The sequence below is a fragment of the Miniopterus natalensis genome, chromosome 16 (genome assembly GCF_054644295.1).
Source record: "Miniopterus natalensis isolate mMinNat1 chromosome 16, mMinNat1.hap1, whole genome shotgun sequence".
In the NCBI taxonomy this organism is placed as follows: Eukaryota; Metazoa; Chordata; class Mammalia; order Chiroptera; family Miniopteridae; genus Miniopterus; species Miniopterus natalensis.
In genome coordinates, this window is record NC_142096.1 from 32132773 (window position 1) to 32155641 (window position 22869).

General features: G+C 38.8%; 1 protein-coding gene across 1 annotated transcript in view; it reads left to right on the plus strand.

The window, feature by feature from the left end:
• Window positions 1-17201, plus strand: part of ZBTB10 (zinc finger and BTB domain containing 10) — a 30357-nt gene extending 13156 nt beyond the window's left edge. Inside the window, exons 3-6 of the mRNA XM_016216072.2 lie at window positions 6746-6844; window positions 11043-11219; window positions 11621-11793; window positions 12055-17201. Coding sequence (XP_016071558.2) covers window positions 6746-6844; window positions 11043-11219; window positions 11621-11793; window positions 12055-12360 — 755 coding nt within the window. The 3' untranslated portion in view covers window positions 12361-17201. The remainder of the gene's footprint in view (window positions 1-6745; window positions 6845-11042; window positions 11220-11620; window positions 11794-12054) is intronic.
• Window positions 17202-22869: the final 5668 nt, after the last annotated feature.

Consider the following 22869-nt stretch of genomic DNA (forward strand, 5'->3'; position numbering starts at 1 on the left):
TTACATTTTCAATTTTTATAATTGTCTTTTGGCTAAATAAAATACTCAAACTCAGTATCTTTAAGATAGCCTAATGGGGCACATATTTGAAATGAATTATTTCTTCTAATTAGAGTAAACTAATTAGTTACCTGCTAACCAGCACTTCTGCCCTGCTATGTTTGGGGTGGTAATTGATATTTGGCATTACTTTCATATCTTAAAATGCTTTCTACGTGATTGTATTTTTTAAATTATTAAACATTTTTACAGTTTTGAAAAATGGCCATCAGATTTGAGACTTCTAATACTTTGACCATGCCATGTACTGTATGTACTATTTAAAATAATGTTCAGAAACTATGGAGCTTGGGCTTTGAACTCAGTTTTGCCACTTAACTAGCCCTGAGTGTATCCCACATAATGTCTCTAATGGAAAGGAAGGAAGGAACATGTCATAATTCTGAAATCTTGAAAGCTGTAAAAACTACCCAAAGCTTTTTCTTAATCATTTTGGTAACAAAACCTGATACTCAGTTGGCAGCAAAACCAGCTTATTCTTTACTTATCCTTAAATGTGAATGTATGTTTTTTTTTCAGGAATACTGTTTTGAATACAGGATGCTACTGGGAGTGTCATAGTTAATGTCTTTTTTAAAATCTGAAATTCCTGCATTCTGCACCTCACCGCGGGTGTTTCAGATAACAGGTTATGGGCCTGGATCTTGGGCTAGTTTCCTCTAAGGATTCCAGATGTTCTTCCCCACCTTTCTGGCAACCTTTGGTTGAGTGTATTATAAAGGATGAGCTACAAGTGATGATGTTTAAGTCATTTTTCTTTAGAAACTGTTATAATCATCAGCTTTTAAATAGTAGTTTGAAGGCCTGGTGCTCATTTTAATTTTTTTTTTTTTTTTTTTGAGGATATGTTTATTGATTTGGAAGAGAAACATGGATTGGTTGCCTCCCATTCGTGCCCCAACCAGGGATTGAGCCCACAACCTAGGTATTTGCCCTGACTGGGAATCGAACCCACAGCCTTTTGGTGTACCAGGTGACGCTCCAACCAACTGAGGCACCTGGCCAGGGCTCTGATACTCATTTAAAAAAAATAAATATCTGCCAGTAGTTACTGGGCTATAGAATATACCTAAGAATCTTCAATATTTAATCTTAAAAGAATGTTGGTAGGCAACTATATGGTGGTAAGACTATTCTACCATCTCTTTCCCCATTTTTAGTTTTCCTCTGCCTGTGTTTCTTTCCTTCCTTGTCTGCCATACTTGTTTTCCCAAGAAGTATTAACCTAAGTCACAGCCCCTGAGGAAACAGACGGTGTGCCCAGACTACAGCTGGGTGTTGAGGAAGCTTGTGTGGACCAGTAAGAAAAGCCTCTTTGTGGTTTCCACCTGCTGAGGGACGTTTTCTAAACCTCTAAAATGTCAAACCTGAGTTTCTGTAACACTGAACGTTTGATTTCTGACACAGCTTTGATATTCTTGGAGAACAGATAGTTTTAAATTTTCAAAGCTTTACTCTCCAGAAAAGTTAGGTTTTAACCAAATATTACATTTCTGGGACTCCAGAGTAGTTTTCCACATGGCAATAAAATTTTTATTTAAAACCCCAAGAAACTAAAGCAACACGCCAGGTGATGTTGACTAAACCTGAGCACTTGATCACAGTGGGATGGCCAAGTACCCAGTGCAGTGAGATAAATGTTCACTAAGAAGCTTGGGGAAAGCCTACCAGAGAGGTGGCAGTGCGGTTGGCTCTCCTATCTCAGAGTTTGCCAGGAGAGGGAGAACATTCACTGACTGCAGGGTGACAAGGAGTTGGAATGGTGGGTAAAAGAATAGAAAGGGCGCCTGCAGCAGGGAGATGAGGTTGGGTGGATAGGTTAGGTCCAGACTGTGATTCTCTGCTTGACGTGGCAATAAATTGTGAATTTTTTTTTACAGACTCTAAGACAATGAGACGTTTTAACTAGAGATTCGATCTGTTTATGTTTGCTTTTAACACAGAAACATTTGCAGGGTGTTCATGGAGTGGGGAGCGACCTGGGAGCCCTGTGAAGGGCTAGTCAGGGTAGAAATAACAGCCTTGAGTAGTGTAAAGAAACAGTAGCGCCTAGGCTAAGAGTCTGCAGGTTCTGGGTGAAGGGAAAGGGCTGTTAGTTGAGTCTCTAGGCTGCTACTGGAACTCAAGGGCACTTTATATAACACGTTGCAACTGAATTTACTCCCACTGTACAGGGGAAAAATACCTTGATCACAGTGAAGGAAGAGAAAATAATCTGTACTTGTTTATAAAAACATTCTCTTTCCATTGCTTGTTAACCAGATATTTTAAAAACCCATGAACAAGTCACTTTTTTAAAATGCAGTACATGGTTAATCAGAGAAGTATTTAAAAAAAAAAAATCCTAAGGAGGAGGTTGCTTTAAAGATAGACAAATGTAAAGAACAGTGATAGTTGAAATCTAAGGTCCACTGTGGAAACAGTTGTATTAAATAAAGGGAAGGTTAATAAAGTTGAATACTGGTTTACCAAGAGTGTAGGTGAGGTTTATTTTTGTTTGTTTCGCAGAAAAGTATATCAGGTATCTCTTGGGAAGTGAGTTTAAGATGGATATCTTTACATTCACTTCCAGCATTATGGATTGAACCCTTTTTGATCACTTGCTGTGTGCCAGGCCACACGTCTGGTGCTCATAACACATTAACGGGGCCATTGAATACAGTTAACAAGCAGTGCAGCACTTGGCCTCTAGCTTACCCTAGTTCCCTCTTACAGTGACAGTAAGATCATTCTTGCTATTATTGCATTAACATGGAAAGTTTAAATGAGAAAGCATATACAAAAGGACTTACTGCTTGATGCATAAAATCTGTTCTTTGTGTCTTCTTTTGGGGAGGGGTCTGCTATTACCTGTTCATGGGAGAAAGACATTTGTAAAAATAGAAGAAATTATACATGGCTTATCATTTAGCTCTGATTTGAATGATACTACGTACACTTAATACCTACTACCATTCAGAAAGCTGTTATGTTGTGAAACCAATGTTTTAATAGTTCTTCAAAAAGGTCTATCGTTTGTAGAGAGATCTTAGCCCTTTTTGCTAAGTTTAAGTGAAGCAAAAGATTTCCATAGCAAAGTCAAGAATGTTAAAAAGTAAGTATGTTAGAGTTTATTTTTTAATCTTATAACTTTAGAGAAAAAGATAGTGAGCAAGAGTTAGTGCTTTTGCTTCCCAGTGAAGCAAATCCCTTACTGTACCAAGTGAACAGTTGGTTGCCTGGCTTTTCTCCCACTCACATCAACAAAACTGATGAGAAATGAGTTGCTAGGCAATTTGGCTGGTGTCACATAAGGTCCAGAAGTGATAGGGTATATTGATTCCTGCGTTGTGTGTTTATGAAAGTGATGTCAGCCTGGCAGAGCTCACCTGTGTTGAGGTTTGTTTTTGATATCAAGAACCAAGTAGTTGGTACCTCTCAGGAGAGATTTAGCGTGTGCAGCATGGGTGTGATTCGGTTTGAGAGTAAATACTATGCACAGGAAGAATACACTAGCCGTCTATCAAGTTCTTTGGTAAGGTGTTCTGTGCCTAGTGTCCATGTAGGATTAAAGATTACAAAATAAATTCTAATACTTTCCAGGTAGAGTAGGAGACAAGAAATGTCTGTTTTAAGAACCAGCAGAGGAAAGCCTTCAAATCCCTATAGAATGTTACATAAGTAGAAATACCCTGTATTTACAAACCCATGTGGGAGAATTTGACAGACTACACTTCAGAATGTTTGTTTTTAAAAGATACTGGAAACTTAGTAACATTGTTTGAGTAATAATTTGAGTTTTATTTTTTATTTTTAGAATACATTTAACTTTTTATAGGAAAACAAAGCTACTGAATTTCAGTTAATTATTTTAAGTTTATGGATGTGTTTTAGTGTGATCGTACACCAGAAAACTGAGAAATTATTCCTCAGACACTTTAAAAAAAAAATCTTTATTGATTTCAGAGAGAGGAAAGGAGAAGGGGAGAGAGAGATAAAAACATCAATGATGAGAGTCATTGATCGGCTGCCTCCTGCATGCCGCTGACTGGGGATCAAGCCGGCAACCTGGGCATGTGCCCTCACTGGGAATCGAACCCCAATCGCCTGGATCCTAGGTCGAACCCTCAACCGCTGAGCCACGCCCGGCCAGGCCCTCAAACACTTTTTAAAAAATATGTTTTTATTGATTTTTAAAGAGGGAAAGAGGGAAACATCGACCAGTTGCCTCCTGTATGCACCCTGAGCAGAGACAGAATTGGAAACCCGGGCATGTGTCCTGACTAGGAATCAACCTGCAGACTTTCAGTGCGTGGGATGATGCTCCAACTGAGCCACACAGGCCAGGCTCATACACCGTTAATTATAACTAAGTTAGTAATACAGTTGCAAAGTGCAGAGTATTTAAGCCAGCATTTAACATTTGTTGAAAAGTTTTCTATCTGTCACCCATTTTGATAAATTCTGGGAAAATAAGACCCAAACAGTGTCCCTGCTTTGAAGGAACAGGTAAAGGAGCCTGTGTCTGTTTACTGCCCATGAACTTCTCGGTCATCCTCCTGACTTGCAGCCCATTTCTTCTAGGCAACACCTTCACATTCTACCGGACAGAGAAAATAGAGCCAGTAAACTGGAATGTCCTAAGTGCCTGTCTTCAAACTTCTCTCTAGATAGGTCATTGTCTTTCCTAAGCTACCAAGACAGGCTCCCTGGGAATCTTAGAAATCTGACCATTTCTTTTTGAGGTATTTCTTTAGTAAGTATCAATCTGCTAGAGGGCTTATTAAAATCCAGATTGCTGGGCCCCACCCCCAGAGTATCTGAGTAGGTCTGGGATAGGGCCTGAAAATGGACATTTCTAGCAAGTACCCAGCTAATACTGCTGCTGGTTCAGAGACCACACTAGGGACCAGTGCAGCGGTTCTCAGTCACAGAAGCAATGTAACCTGCTTCACTGCTAGGAAGTGGCAGTGCTGGTCCCAGGAAATATCCAGAGCTTACCTTTTTAACCCACTGTCCACACTGCAAACATACTATTAAACCTTTTCTAAAGTATTCACACTCAGTAAGTTCATAACTAAATTTTCCACACCTCCTATTCCCTCCAAAACTGATTTTCTTCTAGGGTCCTGTGCAGTCATTAGTAACAGGCTAGAAACTCACTTATTACCCTCACCCCTGCCCCAACACCCAGTCTGTCACGAAGCCCTATCAGTCTCCCCCCCCTACAAAAACACTCAGTCATCCACTTTTCTCCAGTTGCCACAGCCATTCATTGAAGTCACAGCTACCACCAGCTCTCACCTGAAGTATTTAAATAGCTTTCTAACCAGTCTCCCTGTATCTCCTCCTTTATTTAACTCATTCTTACAACACCTGGAATAATTTTTTTTAAAAGGGAAATGAGATTACCACCCTGTTTAAAATCCTTTTACTGCTCTTAGAAACAAAAAAGGCCAGATTCCTTACTGAAGCCTATAGGATTCTACATTAACTCTTTGTGCCTACTTGAGATCAGCTATACTATTCTTCTCTCAGTTGTTTTGAAAGTATGTTATCCTACTGGCCTGTTAGTATGGAAGTACCAGATCTGTTGAGTATTTTAACCAGTGTTGGTTAGGTTGCATTTTGTTGTAGGACTATAACCCAGTTTATTTGCCCACCATAAACTTTTTACCTTCAGTGTTGGGAATCCAGAGCAGTGCAGGATGGTAATACCAAGGGTGAGTCTAGTATGGAAGGCAGAAGAGAGACTGTCCATAGTAAGCGGTATTTCAAAACCCTCTTCAGAAACTTGGAATTCATTTCAGAGAGTAGATAGTGCCACTGGGTGATTCTAGATTTATAAGCAGGAACCTGAACATTACCTTATGCTCTAAAACTAAGGAGTTTGAAGACTAATATAAAAGCTGTGGTTAACTGTGGAAGATTTTAAGAAAAGGAGCAACTTAAGGAGTTGTTTTCAGAAGATCTCTCGGGCAGCATGTGGGAAGTGAGTGGCAGTGGGAGCACTATGTTTGGGAAGCAAGGGGACCAAGGAGCTGTTTGAGTTGCATACTCACTAATCAAGGAGTAAGGACAAGCGCCCGAGTAAAGGCAGTGGTAGAGAAATGGAAGAGATGGAACAGATTTAAAGGGAATCAACAGATTGGAAGCAAAAGTAAACATCATGTTGCACCCCCCTTTTTTTAAATGCTGCCTCCCCACATCCTTTCCATAGTTCAAGATGAGCTCTTGAGAATGACCTCTTCTCTATTTTAACTTTAAACCGTCTTTCCCACCTCTGAGCCATACAGAAACAATGTTTTATACTTCTAGTACTTAGTACCAGCAGCAGTAGTCGCTATCTGTTGGGTGCCAGGCATCATAATGATAACACTTGGCTTGCATTAACCTAATTTCTCTATCAAATCTGATACAGGTGGATGCATATGAGGAAACTGTGGCACACGCTTTCATAGTGACAATGGAGCTGGAGTACCAGTTCACCCTGGCTCTGAAGCTCATTCCTGTAGAGCACACTGTACTTACCATTGGGTGTGCATTTATTCTTGTGGTTGAAAATCATGTGCCTTATGGTATTGAGCAAGTGTTCAGCACTTGCAGATAGCCTCTCTGTGTGTGCCTAAGAAACAGTTGCAGAAGAGAGTGGTGTGGGTAGTGGCTGTGGTATGGTTGTAATAACATTACTATCCATCTCTTTCAGATCTGGATGGTGCTCTGCTCTCAGGGCCGGACTGCGATAGGAGTGTGAACACAAACTTACTGGCAGAAGCCAGCTTGGGGCAGGATGGAGGCGATGCTGGTAGGCAAAGCAGGAATTTTTTGTTATTGTAAATAGCATTACAGATGTCCCCCCATTTCCTCCCCTTCCCCCACATCCCCATACAGAATACATTTAAGAGGATTTGGGGATTGGGAAGTGTGTGTGTACTTGTTTATTAAGGACCTACTGTGGTTTCTTTTCCTTAAAGGGGAGAGTATTATATGTAAATAGTTTCATCTGTGGCCTCTATGATTATGATAGACTTTGGAAACCTGTTAAATACAAATCAGTAGGCATTTCTTGTTTGTTTGGTGGATGTTTTAAAACTCTTGAATATCAAAAGTAATTATGGTGGCTTCCTGCTTAATATATAGATGGAATGAGAATGGTAATTATCAGAATGGTTCATGTTTTTGAATTAGCTTTGATGTAAAATAATAGTATGGTTCTTGATGGCTATAGAAAATGTTAATTCTGAATATTTAGATCAGCTCTACTTTGGGGGAAGCACCCTAAACATAAGGACAGAGAATTCATGAATATTCCACAGAATTACAGGAGTACACTTTGAGTCAGTTAGGAAGGGAAAAGCTTTCTTTACAGAAGAATGCCAATCTAATAAATATAGAAGAATGATAGAATTGTAAAAATAGCCATTTTGGAACCCCCACTGGAAATAATTCAAGATGGTAACCGCTGTTGAGTGGCTTCCATGACTGAGCACAGGGGTGTTGTAATGGCAGTTTTACATGTGCTCAGCATCTTCAGTTACAAAGGAAAAGGGAGCTGTACAATAGAGAGATCTGGTGAACATTACCATAACTGAGTGATTAAATGTAGTGCTAGTTGTGAAAGAAACTGAAACCACCTGCCTCCTGATGCAGTGCAGGAGCTGGTGCACAACATCACCTATGTGGTGTTCTTGCAAAATGTTTCATCCAGATCTAATCACAAGGGAAAGGAAGCAGATGGACAGAAACCCAGCTAGTCCAGATTCTAAAAGGCTAGTGCCAGGAAACACAAGCAGAGGCACCACTGGATTGAAGGAGACCAACCAGACGCACTGTGTCAGTCTTGATTACATCAAGGGTTCAAACAAGGACTAAAGGGGCATTTTGGGAACAGCTGGATATTTGAATATGTCCTATGGGTTAAATGTAGTCGTTGAACAATTTTAAATTTCTTGAATGTGATAGAAGATGCACACCGTGTTTAGGGGTGAAGTGATGGGTGTACAGCCTGTTTTAAATAGACATCAAAGGTGTGTATATGTATATTTATAGAGCACATGGTAAAACGAACATTTGTTGAATATACATAAAGGCATATAGATGTTCATTGTTTCATCTTCTGTAGCCTTGAAATTCTTGAAGATTGATGGGAAGGGGACAACTAGGGGCACTCCTTACAGAAAGCAGTTGGGCTTCTGAATACAGTACACACTGACCAAAACTTAGCCACAACTGTGAAGAAGCTGCCTTAAGGTGGTTTCTCCTAACTGTTGACTTTACAGAAAAGGTTTTGCCATGAGCAGTTTGCAGATCACATGGGTTGAATTTTGAGGACCTCTTATTTGTACAGAGAACCACCGAATACAGGAATATTTCATTGCCCTTTCTTTTGGTGTAGAAATCTGTTCAAGAATGGATGGGTTCAGTTGGGCTATGTGAATTCATATGTAAAGTTTTAAATTTACACATACACTCTTTCAGGGGTAATGGTCTATATAATTTATCTCATTCTCAAAAAAAAATAAACCCTTGATTTAGAATCACTTCTCCTTTGGGGGTAGGAGAGCACATTGATCCATTGGAATTTTTGCAACTGAGACCAGCCTTTATCTTACAATTCTGACTTTAAGAACATTGCTGCTTTCTTAGTTTGCAACAATAAGCACAATTATGTGGTAGATTTCCAATGACCTTAATGATCTGTCAGTGGATTGAATTACAAAGGATACCTTTCTTCATGCTGCTCTTAGGGTTTCTACAAGATACCCTATTGGTTGTAAGAATTTGGAGAGATGACAGGAGTTTGGGATAAGGCTTTCTTAATTGGAATTATTTTGAATTTCAGAATGGTCTCTCTCACCTATTAACATGAATGATTTTTATTATATCTTGACTGTAGGTTATTTAGAAAAAACATGGAATTTCAGGTATTAAAAATCTTTAATTCTGATTCTTGGATTCTACTCCTTTATGTAGTGAATAATATTTAGTTGAGGATATCAGTATATCTAACATTTCTTGTGTTAATTTTTCAAGTATTTTGAGCAAGTAAAAAATACCGTGTACATGTTAGCATTTGCCAGATACATTTATTCAACAAATGACTGAAGACTGTCTATTTTGACATTAGAAATACAAAGGTAAAACAGGCACCAACCTTACTCTTAGAGTTTGCTTTGTTTTGCATTGATTTGAACAAGAATTATGAGTCACAAAGTTCAAACTTTAGAAATGTGAAAGTGGTCTGTTCCATCCCACACACATATATGCTGCCTCACTTTAGGATTCTGAAAACTTTTCCCCAAACAGCAAGACATAATTATAGTTAAATTATGTAATTATGGATTCAGGGGGCTTTCCTTTTTCTCTTTTTGTTTTTGAGAGGGCTTTCCTAACATTTAAAACAATGGGTGGCTTTCCAAGTACAAAACAGTTTACATTAATGGTCGTGAAGTGCACTTTTTAAGTACCTCAGAGACCTTTTTGCATTGCTGGATATTGATGTCTTAAGTTATTTTAATTTTTAAGAGAGGCAAGTGTATCTGCAAATAGATACAGGGAAATGAATTCTTACAAAACCCATTTTTTGACAAGCATTCTTAGGGAGGGAAAGTAATCAATTGCTGCACCAGTGAGCTGTGTGCACAGCCTGGAAGGGATTATTCAAGGCAAAGATCTTGAAGGTAGGAAGTATCTTTCCAGAGGGACAGCACCAAGGCAGTGTGTTTGGATCAGAGCACCCAGGAGAGTGGTTGGAAGCAAGGGCCAGGTCAGGTAAGGCTTCGAGGAGATTGGGAGTCCTTGGCTTTTATTTGGAGTGAGATGGATAGTCCTTGCAGGCTTTTGAGTGCCAGGCTGTGACTAAAAGTTTAAAAGAACCCAATTGGCCCAGCCGGTTGAGCATCGACCTGGGATCCAGGCGATCGGGGTTTGATTCCTTGTCAGGGCACATGCCCGGGTTGCGGGCTAGGCAGCCGATCAATGACTCTCTCATCATTGATGTTTCTCTCTCTCTCTCCCCCTCTCCTTTCCTCTCTCTGAAACTAATAGATATATTTAAAAAAAATAAATAAAAAAAAAATAACCCAATTGTTGTGTTGAACTAAACTCTAGGAAGGCAGATAAGCTGATGGCTATTGAAAGTAATCCAGAGGCAAGAGTCTGTGGTTGAATGGGTCATGGTGGCAGTAGCCATGGTGGATTCTGGATTCACATTGCCAAAGGATTCCCAGATGCAAGGAGTATTCAAGATGGAATCGAGTGCAAAGGGGAGGATTCTTATTTTAGCTAGTTTGAAGATCCTCAGGCACAAATTCCCTAAGGGACTTCAACTATTCTATTTTGATTCTACCTCCTTGATTTTCATTTGTTTAAGGATGGGTGTAGAAAGAGGTTTTGATGAAAACCCCCCAAAGGGCATTCAGCTACCTTGCCCCAATGTGTCTAAAACCACAGACAAGAGTCTAATAGTACAAGAACTTTATTTGCAATTTATCTGTTTATATTTTTATCCTTAGTTCACTTTTCTATACCAATTAGTCTTAAGACTGGGATTGTTTTGGGGACAAAAGGAGACTGTCCAGTTCCACAGCTGGGCTTTGGGGTGGTCTCTACTGACAGAATAGTTAGAAATAGCGACTATTAAAACAGGGTTCTGTGTTGAATATGTTTGAAATATAGTATTAAAAGTAGTAGTTTCATGTGGCCTCCACACATCATTAAATAGTATTCAGATTTATTTCACTGAATTTACCCTACATTTGAAACGTATTTTAAACTGTAGTTTGTTTTCTATTTAACATGCCTGCCAATCAGGATATTATACTTAGTATAATAAAATGTGAGGACATCTCAGTTTTAGACTTAAATGTAAAGTCTTTTTATTTAGCTATTTTATATGAAGCTCTTCTATCATAATGCTTATATATTTATTTTGGTTTTGATTCTAGCAAGAGACATGTCTTTATTACCATTATTATATCAAAATCACTTTTCAATTGTATTAGGTACTTCACAAGATTTCAAGTATGGCCTAATGCCTGGCCCATCAAGTGATTTCAAGTATGGATTGCTACCAGGTACTTCAAATGATTTCAAGTATGGATTGCTACCAGGTGCTGCAAACGATTTCAAGTATGGATTATTGCCTGAATCTTGGCCAAAACAAGAAACTTGGGAAAATGGCAAGTATTAGTCAATTAAACATCTACAAAATTATTATGTTTTGGTTTTGTTTTTTTTAAATCAAGAGAGCCCTAGCCAGTTTTGCTCAGTGGTTAGCGTCAGACCGCAGACCAAAGGGTCCGGGTTCGATTCGGGCCAAGAGCACGTAACTCGGTTGCATGCTCCACCCTCGGCTCTGGTTGGGGTGTATGCAGGGGGCACCCGGTCGATGTTTCTCTCTGTGTGTCTCTCCCTTCCGCTCTTTCTGAAAAAGCAATGGGAAAAGTTTCCGCTGTTCTCGGGTGAGGATTAAAAACGAGAGAGGGTAGAGCCCTGTACTCAGGCATAGATGAGCTTTTGATAGCAAGTGTTCTGTTGATATATAAGTGCTTTTTTGTGTGTTTGTTTTAATTCTCAAAAGGTGAATCATCTCTAAACATGAACAAGTTAAAATGCCCTCATTGTACCTATGTAGCCAAATACAGACGAACACTAAAAAGGCATTTGCTCATTCATACGGGAGTCCGATCCTTTAGCTGTGATATTTGTGGAAAACTGTTTACTCGCAGAGAGCATGTAAAAAGACATTCCCTGGTAAGTAACTTTAAATATAACTGATCTTTTGCTTAAACTATGTTTATGTCAGTAAAGTTTAAGGTATTTTGACACTGTTGCCTGCAGTTTTAAGGAAGGTTGATTATTAAATAGTTTTAAACAAGAATATGATTTATGGCCTGATACTGAACTTAATACAGCAAAACAATGGGTCACGGTTCACCGGGTGATTTAATTTGAGTGGCTCCAGTGCATTTTGTTGTCCGTGCCGTCCTTATGGGATTTTCCCCCTTCACTTAGGTGCATAAAAAGGATAAGAAATACAAATGTATGGTGTGTAAGAAGATCTTCATGTTAGCTGCCAGCGTTGGGATAAGACATGGATCTCGACGCTATGGTGTTTGTGTAGACTGTGCGGATAAATCACAGCCAGGAGGGCAGGAAGGTGTGGATCAGGGACAGGACACAGACTTCCCTCGGGATGAGGAATATGAGGAGAACGAAGGCGGGGAAGCCGACGAAGAGCTGGCTGACGATGGGGAAGATCAGAACGACCCGTCGCGCTGGGATGAGCCGGGAGATGTTTGTATGTCTCTGGATGATTAACTGGCCTACTCTGCTCCTCAAGGATGCTGCATTTGGACGTAATACGAATCGACAGTTTGAATTGTTGAACTTGAAGGCTTGCAAAATATGGTACATGCTGGATGGTAGTTATGTTGCTGTGAAAACTGTAGGGTCAAAGCCTTATAGCAAAAAATTTTTTTTATATTTGCACAGGACTGTACAGCAAACAACCTTGTGGTTGGATTACATGGAGTCCCCACATCTTCAGTCAGTTATCAAAGTAAAAATATTTTTTATTTATAGGATATACAGTAACTGTTTGGGTCCTATGAAAATGGAGTACCTGTCCTTAAAGAGCTGACATTCACGTACCAGTTTAACATGAATGAAGAAAATCCAGTTACGAGAATACAGTGACAGCTGGCCCAGTACTCTTGTCCACCAAACCACTCAGGCTAGTTTGTACTAGTAGAGTTTTGTTTCTATTTTTATTTTTATTAATTTTATTTTTTTTAATACAGATTTTCAGTGAGGGGCCTTTTCAACCCCATTGGTTGTACTTTTCTGTATTTTCCATTTTGATTTGCTTCATAAGTTAAACCAAGTCTCTTCTAGTCTTAGGTATTATTTCTCAATTTTGTGCTGATGGGCATGTTTATAAGAACTGGAGAGGTAATTTATTGGAATGAACTAACTGACTTCCTCCATTCCCCCTTCCTTTTGACATGAATTTTACTACTTCACAGATGAAGAATGATGTTGCAAAGTTACCGTGGCGAAGTCGACAAATACCACTAAATGATTATGATTCAGAGGTCACTTCCTCTTGCTGCTCTAATCTGATAAATGGTTACTATATGACGTTTTCTGACATGGTATTCGGTTTTGGGTATCTGTTACTTTGGCACTATTCTTGTTTGCCTCTTTTTATTTTTGCCAGTGTACTATACCTCAGTCCTATTTGAAGACAGAAATCTGATCGAAAGAAAAGTCATAGAAACAAAAGTAAAATGATTTGTTTTATGATTGATCCTCCATGTCCAGTTTGGTTAGCTTGTTATGCAATAGAAGTGAAATATCAGGTTTTTACTCTTGTGCCCTTTTATCATTAAAATTAACACAAAAATTGCATTCTCTTTTGTTTCATACTTACTGGGATATTGAGTGTTTTAAAATTATGATAGACAATTATTTTCTCAATTCCTTAAAGTCACTACACCTTGATAGACAGTCTTTCTAGTAGTCACTTTGATTCAGTGATCTGCAAAAGTCTTACAAATAAAATATCAAGAGGCTTTACAATTTATGATGAACTAAATTCTTCAGGGTACAAGGGGTGATGTGTATTACAAAGTAGAAATTGTCAGGTTGATTTAGCCCGATGATAGATGAATTAGCTGATTATAAAACTCAAAGCAGCATTTCATGTAATTAATATTAACATGCACAGCATTTATCAGGAACATATTGTACAGTATATGAGAGTGAGGGATATCATATTTTCAGCTTTCTTTTAAATAGAAAGTGAGTCTATTTTCCTATTGTGTATCAGGTCACTAAGTTATGCTCCCCATGTGAGAAGCTGCAGAGCATACTTCACAGACATAACCCTTTTGGTGCTCCATCTGATCAGGGCTGAAACATCGATACTTTTCTAAGAGACAGGCTTTCCCATTGTCTCTGATTTCAGTAGAATGATGCTTAAGTGTTAGTGATGTTTCTGCCGGGATAAATAAAAAATATAAAGTATAGTTACATGGTCAGATGCTTCATTCATTATCTAAACTTTATTATAGTTTCTACATAACTGTAAAACTGACATGAATAGTTTTGGTTTGATTTTTGTTTAAGACTGAAGAGTACATCTTATTCTCAGTGTTCTAGATAAATGAGTAAAATGTAGTTCTGGTGGGGTCCAAAGTAGATGATAGTTGGGCAAAGATACTATGAATGAAGAAGTATTTTAAGCGTAAAATGTTCTGCATTGTGAATATGTAAGTATAGTATAAAGATTTCTTTCATCCCACTTATCCCCCTCCTTTAAAATAAACCATAGTTTACAATTCGTAGATCTGTCTATATATAAATATATATTAAAGAGAAGAGATATATATCTGAAAGTCACTAAATCTGCTTTATTAGACTGCAGGGTCACTTATTGCATAGAAACTGGACTGGGCTTTACACTCTTGTGTAAATGTACTTTACTTTTCCCAAGATATGAACTTGCTCTTTTTAAGCTGAATTTTCTTTTTACTACTTAAATCATTTATGTATATCTGGTAAATTATGACCAAATTTTTGTTAGATTGCATACAGTGAATTGAAATACATGTGGTACACTACGGGATTGTTGTGCTTTTGTTTTGGTTTTAGTTGGAACAAGGTTTATGTAGATGCTTGTTACTGTTAATTTAAAATATTCTATAATTGTCCATTACCTTTTATGTTGTGTTGTGACAGATTGGGCTATATTTTTAGTCAACTGAAATATGATACTTTACAATTTTGTTTTTAGAAAGGTAATCCAAAGGAAACATGTTTATACTCTTGAATATATTAGCCTCAGCCTATATAAAAGTTTCTTCTTTAAAGTAAACGTTTTACCAGAAACAGAGCTGACAGACTTTTCTACTTGCTGACTGCCTAACTTATTTTGTTTCATGATCTTGAGGGACTGCCTTTACCCTTCTAGATCTTTTTAAAAAAAATAGTTTTAGTACTAAGGTATACTACTGGACGTTTCTATTTTTTTAAGTATATTCTTTTTTTCTGACTTACAGTACAACTTTAGGAAGTTGAGACACTAAAAACTTGTGGTTGGTCTCAGAGGTAACACGGAAGACTCATAGTTTTGTCTGTGGAGCCCTGGCAGAATTATGTGTTACACGTTTGCTGAACTTTTCTCTGTAACTTATATTTTAAATGAAAAATGTTTAGAGCTTTTAATTTTAATGAAGGGGAAGAGCATAAACCGTCTCTTTCCTGCTCACTCTATAATACAGACCCTCTCAGATAAACCGAGGTCCTGCACTGTTTGTTAGGCTTCTCAGACAGTTGCCTCCACGTGGTCCCCACGCTGTTGTTGGGTTTGGCTCTCATTTTTCATAGTCACTAGATGTTTCGCTAAATTTTAGTACCCTTGCAACTAAGAGCTGAAGAAAGAAGAAACGTTACAGGAAGGGGAACTGAACAGTCATGAGTAGCTTTGAAATTTGGGGGGAAACATCAGCTAGTCTGGGTAGAGCCATCCTGATGAGAAGCACGGGGTGAATTGAGTAGGCTCATGTCAAGTGCTCAGGACACTGTCTGGCAGTCGTTCAGTAATAGACCGGAACCAAGAGGAAGAGAAGAAGCGAGAAAGGGAGCAAATAGGAAATGAAAGGATCAGGGCTTGGAAACTTCTGCTACTACGTTATAGTGTAAGAGGCCCGGAAATAACTGGAGCAGCATAATCATGGGGGAAGTGATGAGATGGGTTTTAAAAATCATAAATTTTAAAACTTTGATAAGCTTTATTTATATTTTTAGGACTTTGTCAACATAGAATGAAGAGTTTATTTTTCTGAATAATGATTCCAAAAGCTACCATTTTTTAGTGCCTACACGTGCCCGTTAAGCTTTATTTTCTCTATTCCTTCTGAGGTCGGTGCTAGTCTCCATCTCACAGAGGAGGGAAGGCTCCGAGCAGCCCGCCTGCTGTGACAGCCCCGCAGCAGGGGCAGAGCAGCCCAGGCGCTCTTTGGGAGGCTCCACTGCGGCCTCGTTCAACAGCTTTTGTAGAAGTTCAGCTCTTTAAGGAGTCTAATATGGAGACACATTTTCCCTTTAAAACAGCTGTTAGGAATTGGAGTGTCTAATCCTTTCTCCCCCAGGTATCCTCACTACTCTTTCCTCCGGATGCAGCCTTTGTTTCGTCACCCGACTACAAGTAAGACACCCAGCCTCAGTGTGGCACATGCTATGATTGGCTGTGGCATTTTCATTTTTAAACGAAGAACAAGCTATGAACCCCAGTTTTTGTGCCGTTCAGTCACCCAGATCCTTAAACTTAACTATGGTACAGGTGACTTTTCTTAGTCACTTTAGGATTTAAAATGGAAAGCTTTGTTCCTGCTGTATCCCTGCTTTCAAGTGAAGTGGAACCGTTCTAGGTCGTTTTCAGCTGGGTAGGGATAATTCAGTGAAGCCCTGAATTTTATGACATTGGGTACTTAGATTTGGAGTACACTGGCTATTGAGAACAAAGTTTTGGGTTGAGGAGAGGGATGGTTGAGGCCATTATGAAATGGGAGAATCAGCATTTAAACACTGTAAACATAAAAAGAACACTTTCTTCTGCCTGCTGTTTGTAAAAGCTCTTTGGGAAGATCTTTTACGAAGACCAATTTTTTAATGTAAGTTACCTACCTAGTATAAGTGTCCTAAGACATGTATGTAAACTTCCACAACTGTTTTGTCTGTGTATTTAGAAAATACACAAGAATCTTTATCAAACCTAAAAATATAAACTTGTGAGCACTAAACTGCTTCTGACTTGTGAATTTTGTTGCTTCTGACATTTAATTCAGATTTTTTTGCATTTAAAGTGTACAAAATTCGACTAATTGGGGTAGGGGAACACCTTTGTAAACTTTGACTTATGTATAATTCAGATATCTTTGTACTTAAGGTTTACAAGTTTGGATTATAGACTGTTCTAAGGGTTTTTGTTTGTATGTTTTTATATGAAGTGCATAAGTGACTCAAACTACCTCCTAGTACTGCTTGGAGAACTGCTCTTGTGAACAGCAGTGATTTCTAATCAGCTCGTCTTTTATCGTGGTAACTTTAAGGATTCTCTACAGGTTTTAGAAAACATTAAAATATTTCCCCTGTAATTTACACTTGTGCTTAATTTGGGAAATGGGTTGAAAAGCAAAGCTAAATCACTTCATCCCATATTTATTGCCTATTAGTAGATTAATGGATTTATGTAAACATAAATTTCAAGTCTTTAAAACTTTAATAATACTGAGAAGACATACCTATTGAGTTTAGGTTTTTGTGGTGTTAACAGAACAAAGGAAGTCACAGAAGGACCCGATATTTAGGCTTGACTAAAGGAGTGAGAGTCACAATTTAGTTTGGAGAAGGGCGAGTTAAAGAAGGGGTGGGTGCCCTGGTAGCATGTAATGCCCAGTTCCTTTAACCTTGTAAAAGAACTGTCACAAGGCAGAAGATTTAGATACATTCTGTGTGGTTCCAAGAGGTTGAGACCACTTGGCTCAAGATTAAAAGGCAGTTTTAAATAATTACCCAAAGGTGAAATGGGATTGCTTCAGAAAAACCCACATATACTCCTAGAGATGTTCTGGATAAAGTGGAGGATTACCTGACAGGTACGGCTAAGGCAGTATTGACCAAACATTCCCATTGAAGTGTGCTGTGTTTTGTTTTAAATTTTCAGACCATTGCAGTTGCCAGTTTTTTTGTTCTACTTTACTAAACATTGCTAAGATTATGTATGCATAATTATCTCATGAAGGATATTTTGACATCAAAAAGGGCACGGTTAAAATTTAGAGATCATGTTTCACTTCATGAAAATTGCTACTTGAGCTTTTTGCTTTTCCACTACAAGTCATCACAGACCAATATGTGGGAGCTGGTGTAGGCAATTTAATTATTGGGTTGATGGTTAGATAAGAAACCAAAGGTCCTTCAAGCCTTAGGCTATGTGATAACTGTCTGGTTTTTGTACTAAAGAAGGAAATAAAAAGTGCACTACAGGATACCTGTCAAGTGAGGTAATGTGAATGAAAACCAGCTCCCTCGTTGTGCCGTGCCTTCCTTGCTATGAACACTCTACCTTCTGACCATCAGCCAGATATTTTTTTCTCCAACACAACCAAAGTTGGGCAGTATGAAAACATCATCTTTCAACATGATTAGGTACGTGTTAGAATCTTAGTGAAAGAATCTTCTTGGCACATGTCCCAACAGCTGGTAAGAGAAAATGCATAAAATGGTTTCAAGGTAATTGTGGAAATTTTTAGGTTGAAAGAAACTCTAAGCGTAACAAAGAATTAGTTCCCAGAGAGGTCGCCACAGTGACATTGACCATGAATCTTAGGCCCCAGGGCTGCTGAACTTATACTGTAATATTCTTTCCCCACATCGAACTTGTTCAGTATATGTAATACATGTTTTAGATTTCAGAAAACTTTGAGATTAGAGACGACAAAGTATATTCAAATACAATACTTGGTGTATAGTTTGAGCTCCATATTAAGTGAATGATTATTTAAAGACATCAGTAACTTAAGGACTTTGCCTGCTAGTATCTAACGGCTTGTAGTTACCAAGCTAATTTTGTTTAGAATTAGTTTGTGTTGCAAAGCACAGGGGATGTGGTGACATGCATCCTGGGCCCTTGGGACCCTTTCCCCCAATACACCCATAGGTGACCATACCGGAAGACAGTGTCCAAACCCTATCTAACAAATATGTAGAAGTCTCAATGCAAAAGTCTTGTGTTTTTTCTTAATATACACCATCTCTAAAACTAAATTACTAAACTGGGATGGTGGTATTTATGTAAAGGCACAGGCAGTTCTCTAAAGCAGGTTATCACACTTAATTTTTCAAGTAATTGTCACCTAAATCGCTTAATAAAATAACTAGCTCATTCCAAAGAATGGCAGTTATAGAATTGGGTCATCATCCAAGAATCCTGGTCCAGGGCCTCATCCTCATTATGGCCTAGAAAATTTAAGACATTATTTAAAGACTGTAAACAACTAGAATTTTATATATGTAGGTATGGTTTTTCTTTCATTGGTGGTCTTAAACTTGCCTTTTAAGATTTTATTATTAATAGGTTTAAATGTGTTGATTAGAATCCTACGTTAGACTTCAGGTTTTGGCTCTGCTCTACTCTGTCGTGGGCCCTTCTTTGTTACTATTGGTGACTCGCCACACTCAGAAGGGAGACTTCATTTCATTCTGTGGGCGCACATGTATTCAACAGATGCATGTTAAATACCTGTGATGGCTAGTGAGATCACACTGGACATTCTGCTTTCAGTTCTACAAGCCATTGGAATGGGGCAAGATACAAGATTAAACAAGCAGGGAACTTGATCAGAAAGGCCCTTCCTTTCAGCAGTTTTGAAAAGCAGGAGTAATTGGGAGGAGTGGACAGGTAGGATAACTAAAAATAGAACTGCATATTAAGGCCAGCTAATGCACACACAGCACTTTGCATTCATTGTTCCCCCTTCAACATAATAAAAAGAATACTTTCACCTTGAAAATATAAAGTCTGGGGAAAATGATTTGTTACCTATGTAATTTTTGCATGGACCTTAATATTGTCTTAACTGGTAAACAAATATGTTTATATTAGCCATTTGTATCTTTTTCTGGGACAGGAATGCATTACTTTCTAGGTGCCTCCTAGTTCTCTGTCGCTGTCGGACCACTCTTCAGGTTTAGACAAGCTCTTTTTTTCCAGAACCGTTTATGTACTCAGGGAAACTGACCCTTAATAGAGCCTGCGTAGATGTGAGGGTCTGGATGAATGAAGGGGCGGTGACCTCTCCGTTTTCCTAGCCAATAAAGCAGTTCAGAAAGAGTTCATGTTCATCCCACGGAGGTACTGGGTAGGGAAAGAAGAGCACCTCTCAAAGGATGGAGTCGAGCATCTGAGCCCCCCTCCGGGGTGGTGGTTAAGGAACATGGTCGCTTAAGTATCTTCACTCAATTTCCATATACTTTTTAAAGCGCAGCATATATGCACCTCACCAAAATCTCTCAATAGCAGATATAATGTGGGCTCAAAATCCCAGTCTCGTGTGTGTGTGTGTGTGACAGTTTACTTTCAGTTAGGATTCTAATAGTCTAGGAGTCAGCGGACTTTTTCTGGTAGGACCAGATAGTAAATATGTTTGGCTTTGTGGGCCAGAAGGTCTCCATCACAACTAGTAAACTTTGCCATTGTACCACGACTAACCGTGAACTGTAAGGGAATAGCGTGGCTGTGTTCTGATAAAACTTCACTTAGGACATTAGGCAGCAGGCTGCTGTCTGCTGGCCCCTGCTCTATAAGTTCTCACTACACCCATCTCTCCCCCACCCTTCTGTCCTTGCAGTACATACACTGAAGAAGGCTGTGCCTTAACATCAGTGGATTCTGTCCTCCCCAGAATTACAAATCTGGAGTAGCAGCAAGATTTCACACTCTGGTGGTGTCATTTTAGCCGAGAGGTGTACAAACCTTGTCTGATTAAACAATAAGACCTTCATAAGTAAGAGTTCAGTTAAATCCCACATCCTAGTACACAAGCTGCCCCTCCATAGTCCCTGGTGCCTAAATAAAAAAAAAGGAATACATCCAATTCAGAAATCCATCCAGAGCTGAGGAAGAAGGGACTTCCGCTTGCTGATAAAACTGTGTCTTTTTCTAATCTAGACCCTTTTATTGCCAGTATGTCCTATGCGAAAAGCTCCTTTTATTTGACGTTAGGCCTCAGCCATAACTGAGCACTATGACTTCCATAGCCTTTGGAATATAAACTACTTGGGAGCCTTTCACTGATGTCTACATTCATAAAAGGTGTCAGTAAATTGGACTTGTCAGTCATTTGGATGTAGCCTGAAAATGCTGAGCTTGTAACTAAGCCAGCTTATCTGACCTGAACAACACTTTCCATCAAGCCTCTGCTGAAATAAATCCCCAAGACCAAAGACTATCAAACTGAACTGGAGATCTATGCCATTGTTTCAAACACCCTGATTCCCCAATTGTGACCCCACTGAGGACACCTTGGTAGCCTTTTCGTTGTTCAGTCTCTTGGAATAGGAGGCGCTCATTAGTACATGTCAAACGAGCCAAGCATTGAGCACAATTCTTCTCGTTAAATTTCTATTTTGAGAGCAGGTGAGATCTTAATTTCCTTCATTTGACTCTCCTGACTCCGTAGCATGGTATTCCCTTAATTCTTTGAGGGGCACTCTCCCCGTGTTCTTTCCCTGGGAGTTCTTATTCAGTCCCAAATGATCACAGGGACTTCAATCTTGGTGACTTTCATCACTGACCTCTCTTCAAAGTTTACAAATGTTTGTTTGACACCATGCACTGTTTGAGGCACAAAGGATTTTTAGTCACAATCCTAATTGGGTCTCGGTTCTTTCACCTCTTAGATTTACATTCTACTCTATGGAGTCTCGCCATGAGCTGACACTGCCTAGGAAAGTCACCCTTAGAAGAATTAAAGCCTTGATTTTTTTCTGAGGATATGAAATGCATGCCAGCCACGTCCACACTATGTGACGAGGTGGTGTCTGGCTGACTTTATTCTGTCATATCAGCACATATATATCTCTGTTAACCATACAGACTAATAGTCCTTAGAAACAAGGACTGCACGTGCGTTTTTCCAGCCTCTGAACTCGTTCTGTGGATGTTCTCAAGCAGGTCATCTGAGCTTGAGACTCTTCTTCTCGCTCTGAGCAGCGTGGAGGTGAAACCTGCTGCTTCCTCTCTCCGTGCCACGTAATGTCCACGTAATGGTCTGTGAAACTGGAAGGGGGTTCACTGTATTTGAGGAGTGCTTAGGGCCTTCCATTTTTTTTCATTCCTAGTAAGCAGTATTTTGTGTTTTCATTTCTGTAAGAGTATCAGAGACCCATGCTTGTCTACCCTTTTCCAGTTTAATGTTTCACTTTTTACTTTAAGGCTAAGAACCAAATATTTAATACAGAATACTAATACCCAAAGAGAGACTTTTTAAAGAAAAGCATCCAGAAATATTTCTTAAAAGTATAATGTTAATTTGCCTGCACTACACTTAATATAAGATTAAACTTGCTTCTCCAAGGTAAGATTAAATTTGCAGCTTGATATAAAAATTTTAATGTTGCTTAATCCTAGGCTTTCAAGAATTCTATAATTGATTTCTTAATGCAGTATAATTTTACCATATATAAATTTAATGATTCAACTCCCTTTAGAAAATGTATTACAAGGAGGATGAGAGTTATTTTTTATTTTAATCGCATTTTAGATCATATTCTGAAAGACATGAGAGGTATTTCATTTCTATTAAATTCTTATAAAACTTCAGATCCCGCAGGCCCAAGCCATTCTCCTTTACACAGCAAGACAGATTTGTAATTACGGCTGCTTTGTTATTTTTTAGCCTTGTTTTGAAGAAGATTATGCATTTATGTGCATTTATGTCACTAAGATGGGAGAATGGGAGCAGTGTCCTTATTAGTAGCCAGTTTAAGTCCTAAAAATTATTAAATGCTCATTAGCACAGTACTTTTTCCTCAATGTTTGAACTTTAAAAATATGAGTGAGGGAACTCCATAAAAATAGTTACCAAAATGCCTTTTGTAAGGCTTGCTGCATGCTGTTTGAAAGTTACCAAGACACCCTTCATCTCTGTCTCAGCCAAACCCCAAACCCCAGAACATCAGCACTGAGCCCCAGCACCCTGGGCCCGCAGGTGATGACCTTCATTGCCAGCTTCAGCCGGTCATGGATGTGAGAGCAGAAGA